This window comes from Gymnogyps californianus, chromosome 2 (genome assembly GCF_018139145.2).
Source record: "Gymnogyps californianus isolate 813 chromosome 2, ASM1813914v2, whole genome shotgun sequence".
NCBI classification, from domain to species: Eukaryota; Metazoa; Chordata; class Aves; order Accipitriformes; family Cathartidae; genus Gymnogyps; species Gymnogyps californianus.
In genome coordinates this window covers 116,835,763-116,859,248 of record NC_059472.1, presented here as the reverse complement: position 1 = coordinate 116,859,248, position 23,486 = coordinate 116,835,763, and the positions used below count along the sequence as shown (strand labels likewise).

General features: G+C 35.1%; 1 protein-coding gene across 35 annotated transcripts in view; it reads right to left on the bottom strand.

Annotated features, from left to right (window-relative positions):
- The window catches only part of CLASP2 (cytoplasmic linker associated protein 2), a 149,148-nt gene that overhangs the window by 37,176 nt on the left and 88,486 nt on the right, over nt 1-23,486 (bottom strand). For 18 of the 35 annotated variants that reach the window (XM_050891757.1, XM_050891768.1, XM_050891764.1 and 15 more), the window contains 9 exons: nt 22,680-22,757; nt 21,911-22,078; nt 19,154-19,209; nt 17,822-17,992; nt 14,523-14,546; nt 11,665-11,682; nt 9,627-9,728; nt 4,249-4,419; nt 3,191-3,298 (listed from right to left, as the gene is read on the bottom strand). In XM_050891757.1, the coding sequence (XP_050747714.1) occupies nt 3,191-3,298; nt 4,249-4,419; nt 9,627-9,728; nt 11,665-11,682; nt 14,523-14,546; nt 17,822-17,992; nt 19,154-19,209; nt 21,911-22,078; nt 22,680-22,757 (896 nt within the window). Of the gene's footprint in view, nt 1-3,190; nt 3,299-4,248; nt 4,420-6,397; nt 6,425-9,465; nt 9,493-9,626; nt 9,729-11,664; nt 11,683-14,522; nt 14,547-17,821; nt 17,993-19,153; nt 19,210-21,910; nt 22,079-22,679; nt 22,758-23,486 lie in introns of all 35 variants that reach the window. The other 17 variants (XM_050891769.1, XM_050891767.1, XM_050891758.1 and 14 more) reach the window with 6 other exon arrangements.

The following is a 23,486-nucleotide window of genomic DNA, read 5'->3' as shown; positions in this document are numbered from 1 at the left end:
AGGAACCAAATGAATCATCCTTTACTCTGATTAACATAGACAATTTAAAAGTCTCATTTCAATCAAATAACCCTGACACAGACCAAATCACATTTGGGGAAGCACACCTCTTTTAACCTGAGTGAACTCCAAAATGATCCTAAGTCCTGTAAAGGTCCCAGAAACAACATTATGTTTTTTCCATGTAAAGTTCTCTACTCCTTACATAAGGTACAGCAATGTATTTTATTTCAAACTAAACCTGCATGAAGTTGTTTAGCTAGGGAATTTTATTTTGCAACTAATGCTTTGTGGAATACTTGGTTCTTTAGAAAGTATGTCTCAGCACGGAAAAGGAGACAGAACAGAGGATGTCAAAACATAGGCATGAAGGCTGATAGAGCTTTAAATACAGGCAATAACAGGATAAACTTTTCTATTGCTTTCCATCAGCAAGCCCTGAAAATTAAAGGTACAATTAAAAATTCAAACTCTAGGTATATAATTGAAGACGATCCTGCCCCCATATACATTTGAAATATGCTGGACAAGTTTTTAAGACAGTGGAAGGAAGCACTATATTGGATCAAATTACCTCATTCCAAAGCATATTTTCCAAGAATATTCTTTGTACCCCTCAAATTGCAGAAATTGTGCAAGTATTTACTTTTGTTGTTTCATTTTTAAAAAGATGAATCAAAATAAGATTTTAAATGGACTCAAAATAACAATTTCTTAGCTAAAATATGGAAGTTATACTAGTCTGATATTTAATATTAACTATACGTAATACAGAAATAGGCACTTCCATATAAATTACAAATCACTTGCTTCTCAGAGTGGCTGTTATCTCCCAGTTTACAATCTTATACTGAAATGTGAGATTACACAAACACTTTATACCAATGTATACAGAGAAGCAATTATGTAGTATTTGGGTCATTTTATGCCCCCAAAGGCTCAGCATTTGTAAACAAAAATTTCTGTGCTGAGAATCAGACACTATACAAATTACGTTCCCCACTCCAACCCCATGTAGAACTGTCTCTAGCTACAAACACAGAGCTGAATTTGCCTTAGTTCATCTTCCACTTCTACCCTTGAAAAACACTAAATTTAATATTTTTGATAGAAGTTAATAGCATCCCGTAAGACAAAACTGGTCCAACAAAACACTGAATGACGTTCAAAATCATTCAAATAAGTCATACCAGAAGGAATCCTAGGAATCCTCATTTATGCCAGGTATAGCTGCCTTTTTTTTTTTTTTTAAACACCACTGGATTCCTATACATGCTACTTTGCATTCTCTGTGCTATCAGACAATTCAACCTATTGTATTTGTATAGGTACTTGTTTTGATATCTGAATACAAAAAATGAAACTCCATCAATAAAAATAAAACCTCAAGTAGCATCCGTGCCCATGACCCATCTTATGGTATTAGTTGAACACAGATTTCTTAAGATAACAAGCATTTGACCAAATATAAAGTGTAAATCAGTTCTTGCATGCATGCAATTGAAGTCAAGCTGTAAGGTAGCAAAAGAAGCACAAAAAAAAATCTGGAAAATATTCTCATTTTTAAAAGAAAAGAAGATATGTGTGTACTACACCACAGTCTGCCAGCTGAGTTTTAGTAAAAGATACAAGTTTACTAATGGAACCTGCATAATGTCTACTTTTAATTTAATTTCCCAATTAAACAGCATCTGGGCAAATTCGCATTAGTTATTGAAACAGCTTTCATCCAATTAATCTGTACTTTCCCAATAAAACTATGGCTGACAGGAACCATACTGCCTTAACAGACCACAATACACTTCCAATGCTAATTAGGAGCACAGGCGGGTGCCTCACTTTGAGATAGAAACCAGAGATTTACTATTTTCAGAGTATGTTTAACAGCTAGTATTACAAAGTCCTTAACTGTAAGCTACACTTGAACGAACAAAAGAAGAGGGATACATACTGAAGCCTAACTCAGACAAAGACAACACCAAAAAAGATCAGTTTCAGATACAATCTTATAGAGACAGTTTTGTATTACCGATCAAAAAAAAAAAAAAAAGCCAACAAAAACCCCCCCAAAACTAAAAAAAAACCCCACCCAACCCAATATGTAAAAAGACTTTCATCAAAATTTACTACCAACTTCATAGTAACCTTGACAAGGACACACGGAGACGAGAAGCTTCCCTAATCCTTAACCAACAACATGTTAAAATAACTATAAGCTAATGTTCCTATGCCTTATTGACATTTCAGAAACAGACAACAGCTTGACATTCTTGCAAAATCTTTTAAGTGTCAGGCCAATAAACTGAAATACTAAGTGAAAACTAAACTTTTGCTTATAGCAGCTCTAGAAATGAGGACTGAACGTAGCTATGCATGTGTGAATGTTAGAAGTTATCAATTCCTCTTCTTCCCTATGTAACAACAGCTGCTACTTCAATCTTTTATCACTTGTTCTACACAGATTAAAAGTAAACTTCAGAACTGTACTTTGTTCATCTACCTGTATAAGGACTTTGCTACTTGCCCTGTTCATTTTCAGAAAATGGAAAACAGCCTCAGAATATAGTTCTGCTTCAGCAGATTGGTCCCTTATCTGCACCATCATATTTACTTGCTTTAATAGCAAAAAGGTGAATTTTTTTTCACATAATACAGTGATGAAAATATAGCTAAGGAGACATAAAATGAAGCGTATTTTTTTCTTATACACCAAAATGATTCATTGACTAGGGAGCAATTTTGAGTAATAGCAGACCCTAGCTGTTGATGCAGGGAAAGGCGGACAATGACAGCCATACTATATTCTTTGCTCTAGCTGGTCAGTGAGAAATGGATTATCTAACTGCACCCAAGCAATGAGTGCTACAATAAAAAGAGAAACACATAATTTCAAAAAACTTTCCAAAAGCAGAATTGCCCTTTCAAAAAAAGTATCTAGATGCTGCGTTTCACACACCTTTCCAGACTTGGTATTTAAGATAAGACTAACACTAGCAAAGCGTTTATTTTTCAAGTGTGCAACCCATTCACACATTGGTCAATTCTCCATTGAAGTAAGTGGTGAGTGAGCCAAAGGAAGGGAAAATAATGGTGGCCGGCTACAAGCTAAATGAAGGAGGCATGGATTCGTTAGGTGCAAATAATGAAGGGCAAAGACAGCCATGCACAACAAGGGGCTCTGAGTACTTACCAAGGGGTGGAAAAGAGCGGACAGGGCTTGTGTCCCTGCTACTTTCACGGCTGGCCTCCCGACTGCAGCCCTGACTCACACTAGGCCGAGGAATGCGGCTGCCTCGTGCTAGTATGATTCAGGGTACAGACAAACAGCAGCACAGAAGGGAGAAGACATAAGAAAAGTTGCAGTTTTAATGCAATTCTGTTTTGCAGTAAGATCAAAGACGTATTTCTAAGAAAAGACACTGACGATTATGTTGTATTGTAAGTCATAACTGTTTCCACACACTTTCTTGATTGTGCTGGATTACACTAAGTGTAGCCAGTTCAATGAAATTATTTCTTTGCACAGCTAAAAATGGGGATTTACCAACTCTTTACAGAATGGTTGAAAAACCTCTTGAAAAGGACGGAAACAAGCAACGAAAAATATGAAGAGAGTATTGATTCAGAATTTGTGCTCAAGATCAAGTTAATCGACAGTAACGCAAATGAAAAAAACCACAGCTTTCTAAAGAAGGAAAAAAAAAAAAGTTACTCCAGCTAAGGTAAAAATCAAAATACAAAACAAAGAACAGCAGCAATGCCATTAAAATCAACTGATATTTTTCAATAATATTGTTTGTAATAAAGTGTCATCGGGTTATACCATGAGGTTTAAGAAGTATGACATTCATTTTTGTATCACACAAGTATACACATGCACGCATACATATGCAGAAGACACACAAAAGTAATGAAGAAAATAATCTTTTCAAAATGGTATCACACTTTCATTCAATGGATGTGGGTATTTTGGGGGTGGGGATAAGTAGTGAAGTGAAAGAGAAGGAAGACAGGGAGGTGAAGAAAGGAACAACTGCATTCTGACAGAAAAAGAACTAAAGTTTCAGCTTCAATTTAAAACTGTCTTGTATATCAAAGACTAGCCTCAGAAAACAGGTACATTTTAGATTTTTATCAATATGTATTCTAATTTTATCATCCACCTATAACTAAACACAAGCTGTAGATACCCAGCACTTAAAGTAAGAAGGGCTATAAAGAAACCAAAAGTTATTCAGTGATTCTTACCTACTGACAATCTAGAAGGACTAGCTTCTCTACTACATCCCTGACTTCGTGGGATTTTGCTTCGTTTTTGTGCAGTTGCAGGATTCACTAACACTCTCTGAACTCCTGTGTTCATAGTGGAAAGTGTGGTTGTTGTCAAAACTCTTCCAGGAGACCCAGATCTACTGCCAGCTGAAGGCGAAATGAATAAATATAAGTAACAGCATAGAAAATAAACCACCGTGGTTAAAAAGAAAAAAAAAGCTTAAAGTTAGTAGGAAAGTGGTGGTAGATTGAAATGATCTGGAAAACTTACAAGGTAAAAATGTGAAATAGAAAACCCTGGTTCAAGTTCTTATAGCACTACATACAAAGTAGATAAAATTATCAATGCAAGGAAGCATTGGCATGATATTTAGCACTGTATACACTCAAGAAACCATAAATAACATTTCCAGTCTTCATCAACAGTTCCAATGTCCCTAACATGAACATTGGTGTGTTCATTTTTTTTAAGCCACATGGTCTCACTGATCACATTTTCTATTAAAAAAAGAAAAAAAAAAGAAAAGAACTGCTGGAAAGCTAAAGGGAGCAACTTTAAACTAGTGATTTCATAGTTATCCCAACTCTTCAATACAACCAATGTTATAATAAAATAACGTTATTTTCCTAACATTTAATCTCTTCTCCCTTGCTTTTAAAAGCATGGGGTCTTCAAGCACTACTCTCTGAGAAGTTAAATAAAATGTCACTGAAGACAATTAAAATACTCCTGTTCATTTCTGTGGAGGTTACCCCACAAATTCAAAGAAAATCTTCAGTGAGTTTTAAACAAGCTAAAAAATTGATCAAGACATATTTAAGAGTCTTATATTTTTATTAATCAAAACTGTACATTACAAAGTGCTATAAATGTTCATTTCAACACACTGTACTCACTACCAGAAACTGGTCACTGATCCCTAATTTTGATATTTCAGTTACAGAAAATTAAGTTCTAAGCCCTAACAAAGAATCTATTCTTCTCTAGTTATAACCAATTTATACCACCAGTTGACATAAATACGTTGTTTCCAGTTGCAGAATTCAAGAAGTCTGATCAAATAAAAAGCAAAACATAATTTTAACCAAAGGTTAATTACATATAGATACAAACCTTTCATTAATCTTTCAAAAATAATCAGGTAACTGTATGACCACAGCTACGCTATCAGATCTATAGATTTAACATGCAACATCTCAAGTGAGTTTCATGGGTTACTTTTTATGAGGCACATTTTAAAAAGATACAAGTTGATTAAAGCTGGACTATATGGGAAAAGAAACAAAATCTGAAACAAAATAGAACATATGCTGAGTGGAAGGGAGAAAACTGAAACAATGTACCATGCATATACTTTCAGATTCATTGTTTGAATTCAAACTTGAAATGATTATTTAGCAAAATCCCTTTTCCAAACTATGGACCTATTCAGCAGAAATGATAAATAAAATATTACACAACCTGGAAAAAACAAGCATAACTTCTATAGCAAAAAAAGAATAAGCAAATCTATAAAATTGCTGTGGTCTGCAAAAATTAAGGGTTTGGCAGTTTCTTCATGTCAGGGCATTTCAGCTTAGACCTGATACTACTACGCCTTCTTCCTAGACTCCAATATTTTATATCTCTTTAAAACAATGAAAATATTGTAAAAGTTTTCACTGTGCCGGAGACTTTTAGAAGATTTTCTTCAACAGGTCATAAACCTGAGAAACTTACTCTTCTCAGAATATACAGAAGAAATGCAACCTCTCATTCTAATAGTTTATTTATCTTTCTATTGTCTGATCTGCAAAGTGTACCCCTATAGAGTAAATAAACCAAATGAAGCTTAATATCCTGAAAATACTATGCTAATAACAGCATTGGCATACTGTTGTCAGTACTACCACCAGTAGCAGATCTAAGTGAACTGAACGATGAAAGAAGGATTATTAAAACAGTATTCCAAAATGACAAAAACCTCCCATCTCTACTGCCTTCTAAATAAAGATTACATCCAATTAGGTAGTGCAGCATATGGAAAAAAGTGAGCCAGAATTTCTGCTGAATAGGGTCCATAAATGAGATATGTCAAACAGGTGATCAAACAATGATGTATACACAAATTCTGTAGACTCTTACCACCAATGGGGTTAGCAGACTGTGATCCTGAACAAGTGTAAAGGCAGGATTAGGGTAGGGGTTTATAATCCATGAAGAGGGAGGGAGCAGAGCAGATTAAAAAATGGATGGCAAATGGAAATAAGAAAGCTTTAGTCATTTCACACAGGAAAAAAAGCCACAAGGGGGTTATGCTAAAGCAGTGCTTTTAAGTAGCTTCCACAGTTGAAGAACTAAACTCAGATGCTATATATGTACAAAGCAGATGAAGCAAAGCTGCACAAGCAAATTACAATTCTTCAGCTTTCTAATCAACAACTGGACAATACTGAAGAATTAAATTTCAATTAAACATGAAACTGTAGCCTTCATATTACTTTAAAAGAACATCACATTGCCAAAAAGGTCCAAGAAGTTCAACAGCTGAACAAAAATTACACGCAAGGCCAAAACTTTTTTTTTTTTTTTGAGACAGACAGTAAAGGAACTGAGCTGCAGGTGCAGTGGATGACAAAAAAACAAACAAACAAAAAAATCACAATGGCACAACTGAAAAGACTTGCATAGAATTTCAGGTTTTCCTCTTTAAAATTAATCTGAAGTATAAAAGTAAGAATTTGTTTCCATTCAGAAATTTAATTCTTTTTCTCTGAATGAAGATTGTAATGTAATTTTAGCACATCTTGCTGAATTACCTGACAACGAAACAGGAAGGGAGAGAAAAGAAATAGAGCAATTTTTTTCCATAGATAAGAATAAAATAATGACCTATAGATTGTATATGCATTTATTTTATGTTACAATTTAAAAATAGAAGAGGAACAGTAAAGGGCTTCTAAAACCCTAAAAAAGGATCTTTTGTAAAAGCATTCAAATTTGCAAGTCTTTCATAAAATGATTTTGAACAGAAGTGTTAAATAGTTGTAATCCTAAATTTACAAAAGCATCTGTGTTACAGTGGCTTTTAAAACATAAAAGCTTAACTCTAATATGAAGCCATTTTCCCACTATAAGCTGGGGAACTAAAACAATCTCCTGCATGGAAACATCAAGCATCTTGCTCCCCACAATGCTGTGAAAATTTTCAGTCACATAAAGAAGCATCACCCAAATAGCTGGCATACAGTGCCTGACAATTTCTCCTTCGCTTGTCCATTTGTATTTGCCCTGTTTATCTTCCTCAAAACATCTCAGAATTCTTGTTCTCCCCCACTGACATGTTATAATGAGCTATCTGAAGCCATCAGTTCTGAACAGAAGTAGTAATAAAAGGCTGTAAAGATGCATTCATGCATTTCATTTTCACACATCACCACATGTAGACAAATCTAGTTATTTCAATATCAATTCAACTTATTTCTTTAGACATTAATACTGTGCAAAAATGAATTCTCTTGGAAAAAAACTGTCACTATTAGTAAAAAGAAACTGAAAAAGCTTCAGTTTGTTTCCCTGAATATAGTCAGTTTAATTAATAGTGTATGACAACGATCATCACAAAAGTCTTACATCACTACCTAAATTTAACCCCTCCCCCAAACAGTTTATCAAACACCTTAACTTTTTAAGAATTTACCAAATCTCTTCAAAGTACAAAGGTATTTTCAAAAAGCTTATTTCAGAACTTTCCTAATACTAATGACGAGTGTTATAGATACTGCTTACACCTTTTCATAAAGGGCAAATGTGATTTGACGGGACTGTTACCTCCCCCTTAAATTATTAATCCAAATATTCATTGTTTATGATACAGTGTAGTTATCTTGACACTGAAAAATGTAAACCAAGTTGTGCACAACTTTTGTCACAGCCAAGAACTAGACTTTATTTTCAAGCTCTTATCCCACAAACACTTGGGATTAGAGCACTGTCAAAGCAAAAAATTACTTAAGAGAATTTCTGTTATTGGATTTTATTATTTATCAGTTCAGATTTTTTGAAAGTTTTATTTCACAAAACCTGCAAGCATTGGATCAGGTTTGATCCAACTGTATTTGTTGGAAAATGAAGTAAAGCAAAACTGGATGGGAAGTACTCTAACAGGAAAAAAACCTCCAAAACTCTTTTACCTGCTTTTTTAACCTCTAAAGTCATTCTATTTATGATAAACGCAGTCATTGCTATGAAGACAAGTGTTTCTGCCATTAAACACAGAATTAAGGGCTTTTATTAAAAGAAAGTGGATATGGTTACTGATAGCAAAATAATTGTACCGGAAAATTCAAAACCTGTATAATTTACTGGGTTTATAACACTAGACCTGACAAACTATAGGACTGGTCAGTTTATTTTAATTTTATTGTTAATTTGTCTTCCTTTATTAATTTCATTGCATTTCACTTAATTAGACAAAGATGAGAATCTGAGAACACTACTGAGCTTAGTCAGAAGATGTCTGTTGGAGACATCAGATGTGTGAACAAATTGCTGTAGGTCAGCCAGTGCCAAAGAATGTGAGGTAATCAGGTCTTTTTAGCTAATGACAGAGTGCTCGGCTAGATCGGAAATTTTGCATTTGCTTTGGTTTCTAAACACACATAGAAAATTACTGTGGATAAGCTGACATACAGTAAATTGCTTGTTTTAGCTTATATTGAATCAAAGGGTTAAGTAACTGATTATAAAGTTAGGGTTTAGTATTTTTACTCCAAAGAAGAGTTAAGTAAAGGTAACAGCTGTAATACAAAAAAAGGAGTATATATCCAAGAGCTAGAGTAGTGTCTAGCTTAAAAGGAAAACAGGTATTTCTGGCTGAAAAATAAGACTTTTTGAACAATGAAAAATTAGGTTTTGCAGGTAACACTGAGGACACCATTCAGCCTACCCATTCTTCTCTATTACTCATCCATGTGTCATATGTAACTGACAGAAGTTTACTGGTGTTTCACGTTGGGGAAGTCAGAAAGGGGGGGAAAAGAATGTTGAGAAGTTATAATTGAAGACAGAATTTAAGGGTAGATTTCATTTTCTGTTACATTACCTAATTTAATTGGCAAACTAAGACCTAACCTAGTATTTCGTCCAGAGAAAAACAACATGAATTAGAAAAGCATGCAAATACCACTGACCCAAAACACTGAAAAAAATACCTTCATTTTTGTCTGGCGATGATGAACCTAAGGCACAGAACAACAACTCAGTATGTAGCTTTTTTTTTAAATTAACTTTGACTGTAGCCATTGGTCAATGAATATATGCTTAAGCATTTGGCCTCTTTATCAGGTATAACTGACAAACAGAAAATACATACGCTGAGACTGTGACACCACTTTGGTTCTACTCCGTCCTCTGGAATCTGTTTTAGAATTTCCAATACCAACAGAAGGCGTTGAAAGCTTTGTTCGTACACGACCTATAAAAGAAAAATGGCATTAAATCAGTTTTTCACAGTAATGTAGAAGGTAAACCATCAGTAGCATTTACTAATATTTTGTTAAGTTTCTGTAGATAAAGAAGCATAACGTAACTCAACTGGTGAAAATTTGCTTGGGATAATTAGTAGAAATTTGAACACCTTGAAGGACTTAATAGTTGAGGAATCAAAATACTCTCTGATGCTACATGTTTCAGTAAACAATTTACACATTATCATTTAAACACCTTGAACTAGCTAGCTAGTTCTTGCTTCCTACATAAATAGGCTGATTATATTAAAAAAAGAGAAGTTTATTAAATATAACAGGCAATGCATACGCTAATGTTGCTGTATCAGGTACAGTCTTCTCATGATTACTTGCGGTTGTAATTTTACTTTTGCTGTTGTAAAACTACAAAAATTACATTGACTTTTTTGAATAGGGTTCTGAGGTTGCTTCCTAACTTCACTCCTCTTTTTAGAAATCTAAATACTAGCTTTCTTATTATTGAAGATTCTACTGTTTTCCTGGCCACAGTCATATAGACTTCTACAGGATTTCCCAAGCCTTTTACAGCATTTTGCAAAGACTATGTACACTTAAGTACTTCTCAGTGACCACATGATACAAGGAAATACTACTCTCCTCAACAGATAGAAGAACTGAGTAAGAGACAGATTAAACTGAGTATCTACAACTAAAACAATAGATTCACTTCTCTCTAGAATGCCAAACCAAACCTTTCTGCATTATTAGCCATGTTCCTTATAACATCCAAAGTATACGATGAAATTACAAAAGAAAGGAAGACCCCAGTTGGATGAATTATAGGTAACTGAAAGATTATTCATAAAAGAAAATAGTAGAGTTATGTACTACATTTCCTAAGCCAACCTCTCAAACAACAGAAAAATGAAACAAAAACCAAAACCATGCCAACCATAATTCTTGTAAGTTGCAAGAACAAAACCCAAAAAGCTTGTATAGTGTGGATCTAGCTCAACAAGTAATCCACTTTTAAAAACAGCATAATTAAAATATTTTATAGACATGTAGAGTCAGTATTTGACCCAGAAGAATTAGGTACACAGACTGTTATTTAGTTCTAGCCTCTTTAGGCTTTCCACAGCAGAATTTGGAGACCAACCAAGTTAATATTATTCATCCAAGTAGAGGGAATAGCCATAGATGAGAGTCTATAGGAAGAGAACCAGGATAAAGGAGGTTATTCACTAAACTATTAGAAAACAATATGCTAGCAAGAACGGTTAGATTAACTGGTCCAAACTCTACTAGTTATCCCCGTGCAATGGCAATGTTTTCCCACTGAGTGCTGTGAGACTGCAAGACATGTAACTGCGTTCAGAATTTGGCCCAAAAACTTAGGAATACAGAGTGCCACTATTTCGATACTACGTTAAATTATCACTTGGAACCTGGTTCAATTTTATCAAAGTAAAAAAACCAGTTTGTATTTGTGAGGCAAATGAACTGTTAACTCACTTGGAATCTCTACATCCATTCACTAATGACAGGTTTAAATGTTAATAGCGTATTGAAAATGAATTCCCAAGTCTCAAGAGAGATGAGTAATAGTAGCACCTGCTTCCCAGAGCATGAACACATCTGATGAAATATTCTGTGACAAGATTCGCTTTAAAAAAGATGCAAAATTATAAAGCTCCTATATTTTCACACTAAAAATGTTAAGCAATGACACTTCTACTGCAGATGAGTACTTGAGAATTAAAATAAAAGCAAAAGAATTTTAAAAGTACTACATGACAACCAAGTATTAGATGCATAAGCTATCTTGAGTTATGAACCTCCACAAAGCCCCAGAAAGACCACATTCGACTTTTAAAGCTTAATTTGTATCAATGAAAATATGAAGCTGAAAATATTAGCTATTCTAACAAAATATTTTCTTACCATCTTCAGAAGCTGTTCCTAAACAGAAAAAATAATAAAATACATGATATTCCAAACAATACTGTGTCTCTCCAATTCCTTTTTGAGATTAATCTTATGAATCTTGACAAATTTTATCAAGAGGTCTAAAGCTTTTGTGTTGCAACTCCATTATTGAACTGAAGCAAAATTATCAAGAAACATCCACACTATACTGTTAGTGATTTACAAGAACACAATATATACCACTGCCTTCCAAACTCGTTACAAAACCACAAAAAAGAAAAAAATACATCTATAAGTCAACAAAATGACATGTACAGATCAAAACAGACATTAAAAATATTTTAGTGCAAGCTCTTCTGAAAATATAAAACATACTACTATAAATTATCTCAGAGAAAAACGCAAGGACAGTGTTTCCCACACTGGACAGCGATAATTTGATAGGAACTGCCAGCAAGGAGGATTTCTCTGAATTTAATCCATGATTACTCTGAAGATCTACATGCACAAGATCAAGTTTTGCTCAGAGAAGTGGAAGTAATATGAGCTTGCTGAAACCAGACCACACTTGAACAAGTATGCCAAGCTTAACAAGGCTTGATTATGACAAAATGAGTAGGAAATCTTTTGACTGACATCAGTACCTAGGAATTGATGGGAAGCTATCTAAACAGCAGTCCCTCCTCTCTAAGTTTCTTTGAAACAAATCTGCTTATAGAATAAAATACATATTAGTAGTGTTAAAAATGTTAAATGCCTAAAAAAAAAAAAATCAAAGGGTATTTCCATTTTTGTTTTCACTCTCTGCCATTTCTGCCTTGTAAGAGAACTACAATGATTAAAATGTCTGTTAGTGCCTTTGGCTAGCCTGAACTTAACTTTCTCAGCAAATCTAGCTATGGCTTTCTCATATTATACTATCTTCAAGGCACTATTTTTAAAAACTCCCTCTAAGAAATTAATTCAGTGTAAATTTCAATGCTTCTTCACAAAAATCAGTTACAGTAATATGTATGTAGGAGTGCCTCAAAGTTTTCCAGAACCAATTTGCCAGTCTGTATAAAAAAACCCAAACCCTAAGCCACCCCCCCAAAATCCAACGTTCTTCCAGAGCTGAATCTGGGAAGGCAGGTTCTATGCAACACCTAGTCAGGCTAACAGCTAGCTGCTCCTAAAAGGGGTGGTTCTGCTTCTCCTTCCTCTCCACCCTTGTGCTACCATCCAGTTTGGATGGCTAAAGGCTCACTGTCAGCTCCAAAAGCTAAATAACAGAGTACTATTCACTTTTGTATTATGAAATCAGTTTTCTGGAGTTTTTTCACCTACTGTGATTGATAATGGAGTATTACAAGGCACTAGTGAAAGAAGTGGTAAAAACATGTGGCCAAGATTAGTGGGAAAAGGAAAAACAATTAGTTCCTCCTGGTGGCGGTTAGATCAGAGCAGCTATATCATACAACTACAGCTGGGGAGCTAAGCTGTGTTCATCCTGTCTCACACATCGTCCCTACAGATATCCTCTACAAAAAAACAATGTTACTCTGATTAATTGTGTAGCACTTCCTCTACTATTTTTAAACAGATGTGTGGGACACCATTAGTTGTGACTACTGGTCTAAACAAAAGAAAAAGCCTGTACACATGGCCCTGAGAACCTTTATTGCTGGTGACAATGTGCAAAAGCTCAAGATTAAGTGTTCAGCACAGACAGTTATAAATAAATCCTATTATATGCAACATAAGGAAATTTGATATGGAAATAAGCCAGACAGACACTACTACTCTGTACAAACCCCCCTCATTTTATTAAAGTAGGCTTGCCATCTACAATACTCAAAAATGGCTCAAATTCTTCCAAAAAGTATCTCTCATGAAACTGATTATCTGTGCTTTAAAATGATTCAGGATTCTAGGTTTTAGAGATCTACCTTCTTACTGTTTTCATTTCTATGAAAAATATTGCCTGCTTTGCTTCCAGTAACCTACTCATTCTTCGAAACATGTACTGTTAATAAACACATGCGACAAGAATTATTAAGTAAGTAGCAAACATAACTGACTTGTTAAGTGTTCCCCAGCAATAAATTAGAACTAGAATTATCAGGCATCAAGCTGGGACTCTGTCACTTTATTATAGGGGAAGCATTACTTACACCTGAAACAGACAACCACTATGAGAAGTCTGATTCTCAACTGCTTTGCAGTTAGGATAAAAGTACATGACAACTCCCTTCATGTGTTTAATACAGTCAATTAAGAAAAAGTAAGTGCTAAAACTTAGCTGGAATACTTGGTAAGCTATTTTACCAGGTAGGTCTTCTTAACAAACAATTCTTTAATAGAATTACATTGTATTACAGGATTTACAGGCACTTAAAGTTATGTAGCTAGACTAGATTTTGATAGAGTACTTTTGAAAGAGAAGATTTTAGTGTTTTGTTTTGTTTTTTTTTTTTAAATCCTTAATAATGCGGTCAAGCATCTTCTGGTCTCCTATTGCTGTTCTGCCAAGAAGTAAAAAAATTTGACTTTATAGGTAAAACTATGAAACACGATGGAACTAGAGCTAGTTAAAAAAAACATGTATTGATTACAGAATTGCTCTGTAATAAATAGAGCTTTTTTAAAAAAACAGGAGTAACTTCCAATTTCTGATAAAGTTTCTGTTGCTGATACAGACCAATCATCAAAATCATTGACAAATACAGCAATAACATAACACATATATTAAGACATCAAGATTACATAGGGGTTAATGAAAACGGCATAGTATTTTGTTAACGAACAAATATATTAAACATCAATAATTTTACATAAAAGACACTTCATTAAATATTTAATAGAATTAGAGGACAGACTAAACAATTTCTTACCATCCATCTTGTCAGAAGTATCCTCTTTGTTGAAAAAGCAGGCAAAGAAACATGGAAAACTTAGTGTGTTAGAATAAAGGTGTTCACAGCAGAGTCATAAAACATTAATTAAGGAAAATACATTAATATTAAATACAGCAGACATGTTTATCTACTTCATGCATGTATAAGCTACCTTAAGTAAAGTTGGTTTCTCTCAGTCCAAGGTACAAAATTACAGAACAGGGTACAAGTACCCTGCACAGGGATGTTGACTCTCTCCATATTACCCAGATTTGAGCAAACTCTTACAGTAAAATATTTATAAACTGTTTCATGCTTGGTGTTAACAGTTACTGCAGCATTGGTACATATTTGTATTATTACTGAACCACAGTATTTCTATTTCTTACAAAATTTGCTAATGAGCATGAAGCCCCACCTGGGGTAAGGGACAGGAGGGAAAAAGACATCACAATAAAGACAGACAATAAATGGGAGAAAGTTCCACTCTGGATTAAAAAGCATTAAAGATTTACCAGTTCAGCTGGAAGGTAGTGCACACATATTCTGACAGTAACAATCAAAATTAAAATATGTAGCATGAGACATATATAATTACAGCTCAAGTCTCCTCAAAAAGGACATTAATACTTAAGGATGTCGAAAACAGTCAACATTTAGAATAACTAAAGTAGAGAACATCCTCATGCTTTTAGAACAGTCTTTAAAAAAAACAAACATACATAAATAAGCAAGCAAAAGTTCTTCTATTAATAATAAAAAGGGAACAGACAGGTGGAGACAATTATAGATTACTATGCTCATGAACTTGGGGTCCTCCGAGGCTCTAAATTTGGCAGCTGTTTAAGCAAAAGGTGGATGTTTCTCTGTAAGTAAGGGTGAAAATGAAAATAAATTCAAGCTCCAGAGGAGACAATGTTGTTATTTTGGTATTGACCGCAACACCTGAGAAGATGTGGAAAGCATTATGGAAATACAGTAACATTTTCTAAGTATTTTAGTACCATGGTCAGCATTATCTTGACCAATTCTGTCATTTAAGTTGCCATATTTGGATTTAGTATAAACAACCCCCTTAAAATGAACAGAGGGGAGAAATTTACAAATTAGCCCATTTTCTGAAACATGGTACTTGCTTGGATTCATACTCCATTCATTTTAAGGTTACCTTTTGAAAACTAAGAGCAAACAATATTTTGAGGTGGGTTCCATGGTTAATCCATAGCCAAACACACAACAGTCACACTCTCTACACAGGTAAGAGGGGACAGGTATGTGTCATTTAAATTACTTTATCACTATTAAAAAACTGTTAGGAGAATGAGCCAAGATCATTCAAGCAGTACTGCTTTTGTGTGGCTGTAAACAAACCCTGGTCTCCTTGACTATCACTGCCCTGATACCATCTGTAATGAGATTTGACTTTACTATACATTGCTAGTATCACATTATTTTGCCATTTCAAACCACCATTGTATTCTTCTCCACAAGTGATTGCATCTGCTAGCAAGGCAAGCTTTCCAGCTACTCAAGTCCTTCAAAAGAATATGACCTGGACTTACTGCCTATTTATTCCTCTCCCCCATCCCCACTCACCAAATCTATAAACTACAAAAGAGAATAAGCTATTTCTTTATTTCTGTTATTTTCCTGCATAAAACCACCACTATTTACTTCTCTGAAAACCTGTGTGCCCTTCTCAACCCTTGCTTACAAAATTCTGGGCATTAATCACATATTGCTTAAAATGTTCTGAAAGCAAACCAATACTCCAATCGAGCTAATTTTCTGTGAAACTTGTAAGACCAAAGTAGTCCCTTCATTTCAGCAGCATGAAGACGACAGATTAAGAGAGAGATTTCTCTCTTTGTTTTCCGTTTGACATTTTTTTCCTTCTACCACCATGCTCTGTGTCACTTTTACTTCTCACAACAGCTGAACTCCAGCTTTGTCTGAGATTCAGAGTAAGTCCTGTTGCACACCAAAACACACCAGGCAATACTCTGATCTTGGAGAATAGTGATCCCACCTATTTCAGGCTTTTAGGCATTAAGTTAGGAGGAACTGAAAATTCCTCAAGCAATAACCACAAGCGTATCTCCTCAACCAAGCAAACTAAGCAGCTTAACTTTGGTGTCCACCTGCTACCCAGCAGGTTCTCTGATTCCCCCACTGTGGGCACTAGAGGGAGCCCACACCTGAAATCACTATTTCAAGTAGGAAATATTCCTTTCAGTCAGCATTGCTCACACTCATAAACCTATTCCCAAAATCAATGGTGTTCAAACCATTTCAAGTAGGCCCTGATGACAAAGGAATCAACTAATTTAAAATAGTTTTTAACTTAAATTTTAATTTAAAAAAGCAGAACCAAAAACTTTCAAAACCATAGCCTAAGTATATCCTAACTTCTCCCCAAACACAAAGTAAATCAGAAGAACTATATAGTTTCTCTGCCTCTCTTGTGATCATCTTCAGCAATACTGACATGAAGACGTGCCTCCTTGGTGATCTAGCTGGCATATAAGCTGAGAAGAAAAAACTAACAGTTCTGTGAACACTAAACCTCACTTCCCTCATTGCTACCCCTACAGTATGGATAACCTAAAAAGAACAAAAACATGTCCATATTCCTTTACCCTCCCTACTTAGTGGAGGTTCTAGCATCTACCACCACCACCACTATCAAATACTCTTCCGCACTCTTATCATTTGTAGCACTTTCTATGTCTAACAGCAAGTATTCCTATCAGTGAAGACTGTCACCTAGATAAAAACATACCCATAGTTCCATCAACATACTTAGGAAGAAATCTGTGAAATCAATGTTGTGTATTATTGTGTAAAACACTGTTGTATTACATGAAGAAGCCACCACCTACTGCCAGGATGTGTCTCTAGCACTGTTGTAAAATAGTCAGCTAAAGAGCTGAGAAAAACGGAAAATCAAGAGTCCTAACTCTCATTTCGCTATTACTTCTAGAAACAAAAAAGCCATGATCACCATCTGCTCTTAAGTGAAGGTACTGCTCCTTCCAATACTTAATATTAATTCGAGATTAACATGTTTGAAGAGCATAGTATGGATACATTCTTTGCATTGGCATTCTTCCAGCACAAGAAAAATAAAACATCTAGCAAAGTTGGTAACTTACTTCAGAACACCCGCTCTTTTGCAATACTCCAATACTACTAAAAATGACGACAATTTTTCAAATGTAGAAGTATTTTCCCGTAACTTTTTGATCAAAAGCCTCAAAAAATATTTCACAGTATTGTAAAGATGTTTCCCTTACCTAGTGAAGCGTAAGATCCCGGAGGTAGACCAGCTGCTGACAAGCGCCCAGCTCCAGCTGTCTGTCCAGCAGCATGGCGGGCCTTTGCACCTGCAGCAGCATTAACATCAATGTCGCTGCGAGACCTTTGCAGAGTTCCTGGACTTGGAACGCTCTTGCTGCTGCCTGAAACTAAGGGGGGGTGGAAATCAAGTTAGGAAATTAGTTGATAATGAATAAAATTAACTATATTTAAAAGGTTAACATTTTCTACTACTGCAGCATACCTGCAAAAAGTACAGAAAGTGATATAAAAAAGTGTAAGTCAAGTTAATATTAAACAAAGTATTATTGAGGTTAAGAAGCAAACTAGACCTGCTGTTGCCACGAAATTCAGATAAAGAACAGTTTATTTTACAGTAGTATTTATCTTCATTCAGCATAAAATTTTAGCATTACTTAATACAAACTATGTGCTCCCACCCTAGTACAGATTACATAATTCTGAACATTTATGTGATTTATTACATTATTGAATGCTTCGCAAACATAAGGATATTCGCAGTATTCCTTGTCATACTGAGGGAAGATAATATTCCCACACTTCAGCTAAGACAAAGCCACAGGCAAGCTGAATGCATACCTTGAATTGCTTTAGAGTCTAATCTTCTGTAAAGTATTTTTATATTCACCTCCTATTATTTACTGAATATTAACCATTCACTCAGTTAATTTTAACCATCAATTTATGTCTTCAAAACTTGACTCCCCCTTAACAGTTTCAGTATCCAGAAAACAAGCACTCTCAATTACTGGCCATTTGTAAAAAGGGGTTCAATGATTTACGTTGCAAGAGTTACAAAAATATTATGTGAAAAGAGAATGAAACACTCAATTCTGAAAACTCAAGACAAAATTAAACTCTTTGAATTACAAATCTGTGGTTTTGTTTTTTGTTTTTTTTATGAAGAGCAGCAGCTACATGGGAATAGATGAAAGGTACCATGAGTCCTTCATTTCCAATTGCCATAAGCCTAATAATCATGAATAGACCATAGAATAATGTTTTGTTTCTTTGAGAGTGATTGTTCCATGACAAAACTCCAAGACAGATGATCAATTAATAGTACCAATACATAGCAAATAATGTCTTATACTTGCAACAACTGAAAATACATAAAATGTGAAGTGACTATGCGGCAATCTTAGCTCCAGGTGCAGTTTGTAGTGACACATACTATTATTCAACTTGGAAACAGGGTAAATGCTTAAGACAGTAAAATTTTAAGCTGCATTTAAAACTTTTAAATTCAAAGAACATAAAGAACAATTACTATATTTCAACCACCCTACCTCTGCCTGCAAGGCTTGCTGGGCTGGCTGCAGACCACTTAGAAGACAGAGGCCGACTGGAAGAAAAAAAAAAAGTCAATAAACCTAGTAAATCGCATGTATCAGCTCCAAAAGGCAACAATACAAGAGAGAAAAATAGTCTTCTGTTCTTTTCTTCCCTTCAACCTTCTCAGCATATTTTAGATAAACACATTAAATACAGAATGATAAGGAAAATACAATCATCTTATCTTTTGTGTTTTATAAAATTACATCTTCATCACACAGCGTTAATCCTTTGGTTACCAATAGGCACACTTTGCTAACACAAAGTTCATGCATTCCAGACTTGGTCACCGAAACATTTAAGGTGGTCAGTACAAGGTTTTAACCACAGGGCTGATCTTATAAATCAGCTGTCAAACAAAAATAGCGGGAGCTACACAAAAAGCTTGATTTATGAAAGAAATTATGTGGTGTCTGCAGTAACAAGGTAAACAAGTGTACAATTCATAAGCCTCCTCCAGTCCTGTATCTCCCAAGAATCAAGTTACAAATTAAAAAGGAAAATGCTGGAACTTCCAATCAGCCAGACTGAATTTCCCCTGTTTGAATGTTAGAGGCTCCCACAATTTATAAAATGAGAAAAATCCCATGTCTTTTCCTCTATGTTTTCTCTCCATTTCCCTTTACTCTTACTGCAAGAATGAGTAGTTTGCTGAAGCAAAATCTTTCTGTCTACTCAAGTTTAACTGTGAGCCCTTCCTTCTGCCTGGTTCAGAAGGGCAAAATGCAGTCAGAGGGAGCAGGGAAAAGCACAAGACTAGCAGAAGAAAGCATGATACTTTATTTATTGATTCTTATCTAGCCATGTGAATATTTATCTGACTGGGAAGGTTTGTATTTGCTGAAATAATTGACTATTTCATCAATAGTCAAATTACAACCTGAGCCTAGAGTCTCAGCTTTAGTAAAAATAATCCCCCTCTAATTTTACCAAAAAGCAGAGAGAAAAGAGATGCTTCATACTGTGTATTTATCTGAGATATTAGCTCAGGTGCTCAATGATAATATAGAGGTCAGCACTGTTACCTAACTTCTCACAAAAGATCATGTATTTGCAGCTTATTATGAATAATACCTGCTTTTCTGACATTAATAACTACTGTTTTGGAGGTATTTTGGTGCAAGTAAGTTGAGGAGGCAGAGGAAGAGCTCCTCTGTGCATCCTGACCTTACAAGTTGCTCCAAAACAGAAGGCCCAGACAACTGTCACAATCTATTGCAAATGACATTTCATTTAAGCAGTTTCATATAGGTAGGCACAAGCCACCACATTTCTCTCATTCCACCATCTTCTTTAAAACCATTTTTGATCAATGACCTGTAAAAGCTGTAAGTTCAGAGGGTTGAAAGTCATGGAGGATCAGACTCTTAGGAAAATCATACCCATATTTCCTAAGTTAATCTATACAGGGAGAACTCAACACCTATATTAGAAGCCAGAAATACAATTTTGGGTAACACAGGGAAAATAACATGCATCTAAATGCAAAATTAGTGAAAAATCAACTAAAATTTAATTAATTTCCAGTATCATGATCTCTTCTGTTCATCTCTTTACTCCTCCCTTTCTGTACTGTAGTACTTACGTATCTTGCGATACAGAAAGTAACACTTGAGGATTTAAGAGTATTTTAAGATTCTAATTTCTCTGTAATTTAGTTTTTTAACATTTTATTACTAGTAACTCATTAACAGCACTTTGATTTTCAGACAGGGAATGTAGATTAATTTAAACAAGAGTAATTAATCTTTGAATAAACATTTGTCTGTGCAAAATGAAGTGTTAGCAATAGCCTACATTACAGACAATTATTTTTAAAATGTTTTTTATAATTACAAGTATCATAGGACAGATAAGATAAGCCTCTGGTATTTAAGGCAGCAGCCAAAAAACAGAGAAAAAAATTAACTTCCAATATGCTGGAAGCAGTCTTTGCTTTCAAGTCAAAAGTGAGCAGACAAGTTCTCTGGCTTTGGAAATGAAGCATCTGAATTGAAATCTTAACAGGTTTAAATACTTTGAGGAAGCTTTCTAGAATTTAAAGGAAAAAATCACCACATACTACTACCGCTATTTTACATTTCTACTAAAAAGCCAGTAGATTTCTTTTGCTACTGGTACCTAAGCAAACTTTAATCTATTCAGCTCAAGATTGTCTATACCTTTTAATACACCACCGACTGTCTATACCTTTTAATACACCACCAACTGCAGCACAGACCCACCCTCTAGTAATTAGCATAGCTGCAAAATACTGCTAATACATATTCAAAACTGTGAAGACAGGAAAAAAGATCTCCAATCTGAATGAATCTCGCTGTCAATGTCTCTTTCTCACACTTCCCAGTGAAAAGGGATAAAAAAAAGGAGTAACACCATTATTTCTTTCCTAGACTTATTCATTGCACCAGAATGCTGGACATCAATACGTGAACCTTGAAGATATTTTGGTGTAACAGAGACTGTTAAGGAATAAATATATGAATAAGGACAGCCTGCTAAAATCCATTAATGACTGCCCTTACTTTTCACCTTGCTGGGGTAATATTGTCATACAGCAAAACACAATAAAAGATTTTTTTACTAAAAAAAATTAAAAGTGACGAAATACAATTGCAGCTTTTCTGTACACCACAGAAGTCTGGCTCATTTGCTTTTGAGAAGCAGTTTTTGTTTGTTTATAGGCTCAGAAACAGTTAAGTGACCCTTACTTGAGGCTCTCCTGTGAGCTGGAGGATGACCTATCTGACTGAGGGAGAGATGCTATACTGCCAGAATTCTTCAAGTAGGTCTGGAGGCTTCTTTGATAGGGCGGCTCAAGAGAATTGTACAGAGTCTCGGCTTCACTAGGAAAGTGATTTCTAAGACCCAGATAAGCCCTGCAAAATAAGAGAATAACCGCATGTAATCGCTCTGTATTTTCTTCAAAGTGTGGAGTCAGGAAGTAAAGATTACAGAATGAACCAGGGATGGGAGGGAAAAGAACTCAGACTGAAAATATGTAATGCATACAATATACAATGCATATGCTCATCAAATCATAAAAGAAAACAGCTACATTGACTGAATTAATCTTTTCAAAATAACTTAAGTCTATCCTCTGAAATTCTCACATTTACTTACCAATTCTGTGGGGAAGCAAGAGAAATTTCTTTCTGGCCCACTCACTAGTCAAAGTGCTGCAGTTGTTTAATGACTTAATTAAGGGTGGGGGAGAGGGAGAATGATTATGCAGCACTATCAACCTTTATGACTCCTGTTTCAGTAGAATCCTCAAATGCTGCACGACGGTATTAATTGCCTCAACTTTCAGAACATCTTTTGCAAAAGAAACTAGATATTAATTCAGGACTCCAAGAACAGAAACATCAATTTTCAACTTAACTTGTGTCCGTAGTTAGCCGCTCACCTCCGATTAGAACCTTCTATTACTCATATAAAACATACAATTTTTCAGAGCAAAATGTAGTCAAAACTCACTTTCTTGCCTCCACTCTTGCTTCTGCATCAGCATCATGAATGCCCTTCTTGATTGTTTCAACCAAGACAGCTGCGTGCCTAGAAGAAAGACATTCTTCATGCTATTTTGCTACTCCAAATTCTATTTTAAGTAGTGAAGTTTTACACTTTAATTAACATTTCTCTAAGTAAAAAACAGCTGAGATAGTAGTTCTTTCTAAGATATGAAGTAAGCAAATGCTTAAGAACACTGATAACATAATTGTACCTTCTGTGAAGGTTTAGGTAAGCTTCCTCCTTCAATCTAAAAGAATTATAATCTACTTTTCAGACATACATCTACCTATCACACTTAAAAAGTTATTTAAAAATACCTTTTTTAGACACCTACTTTCCTGAAATGGAAAAACTATTTCCCCTACTATATTAATAGTAAGAAAAAGGAAAAAGTGAAGATTAGTAAGCTTGCTTTCCTGGAAATTCACCTCTGAAAGCTTTCGGTGTGCGAGTTCTAAACCTCAACACATGCTCAAAGAACAGCAAAGCGCCCATCAGAACAACCCAAAATTGTGATGATAAACAGATTTTAATTCAAGACATGTTTGGAGTTTCGGGTTTGTGGTGTTCGGGGTTTTTTTGGGGGGGGCGGGGGGGCGTGTTTTGGTTTTGTTTTTTGTTTTTTTTTTTAAAATACACACATACACACTCTGACATAAATCAAGTGATCTCCCCATGCTCCCTTTCTCAGGAGCACCTTGAGGGGTTGAAAGGTGACTATGGAGTTGGATGAGCTCCTCAGAGCCTTCTCTGGAGGCCCTGTAGTCCCTT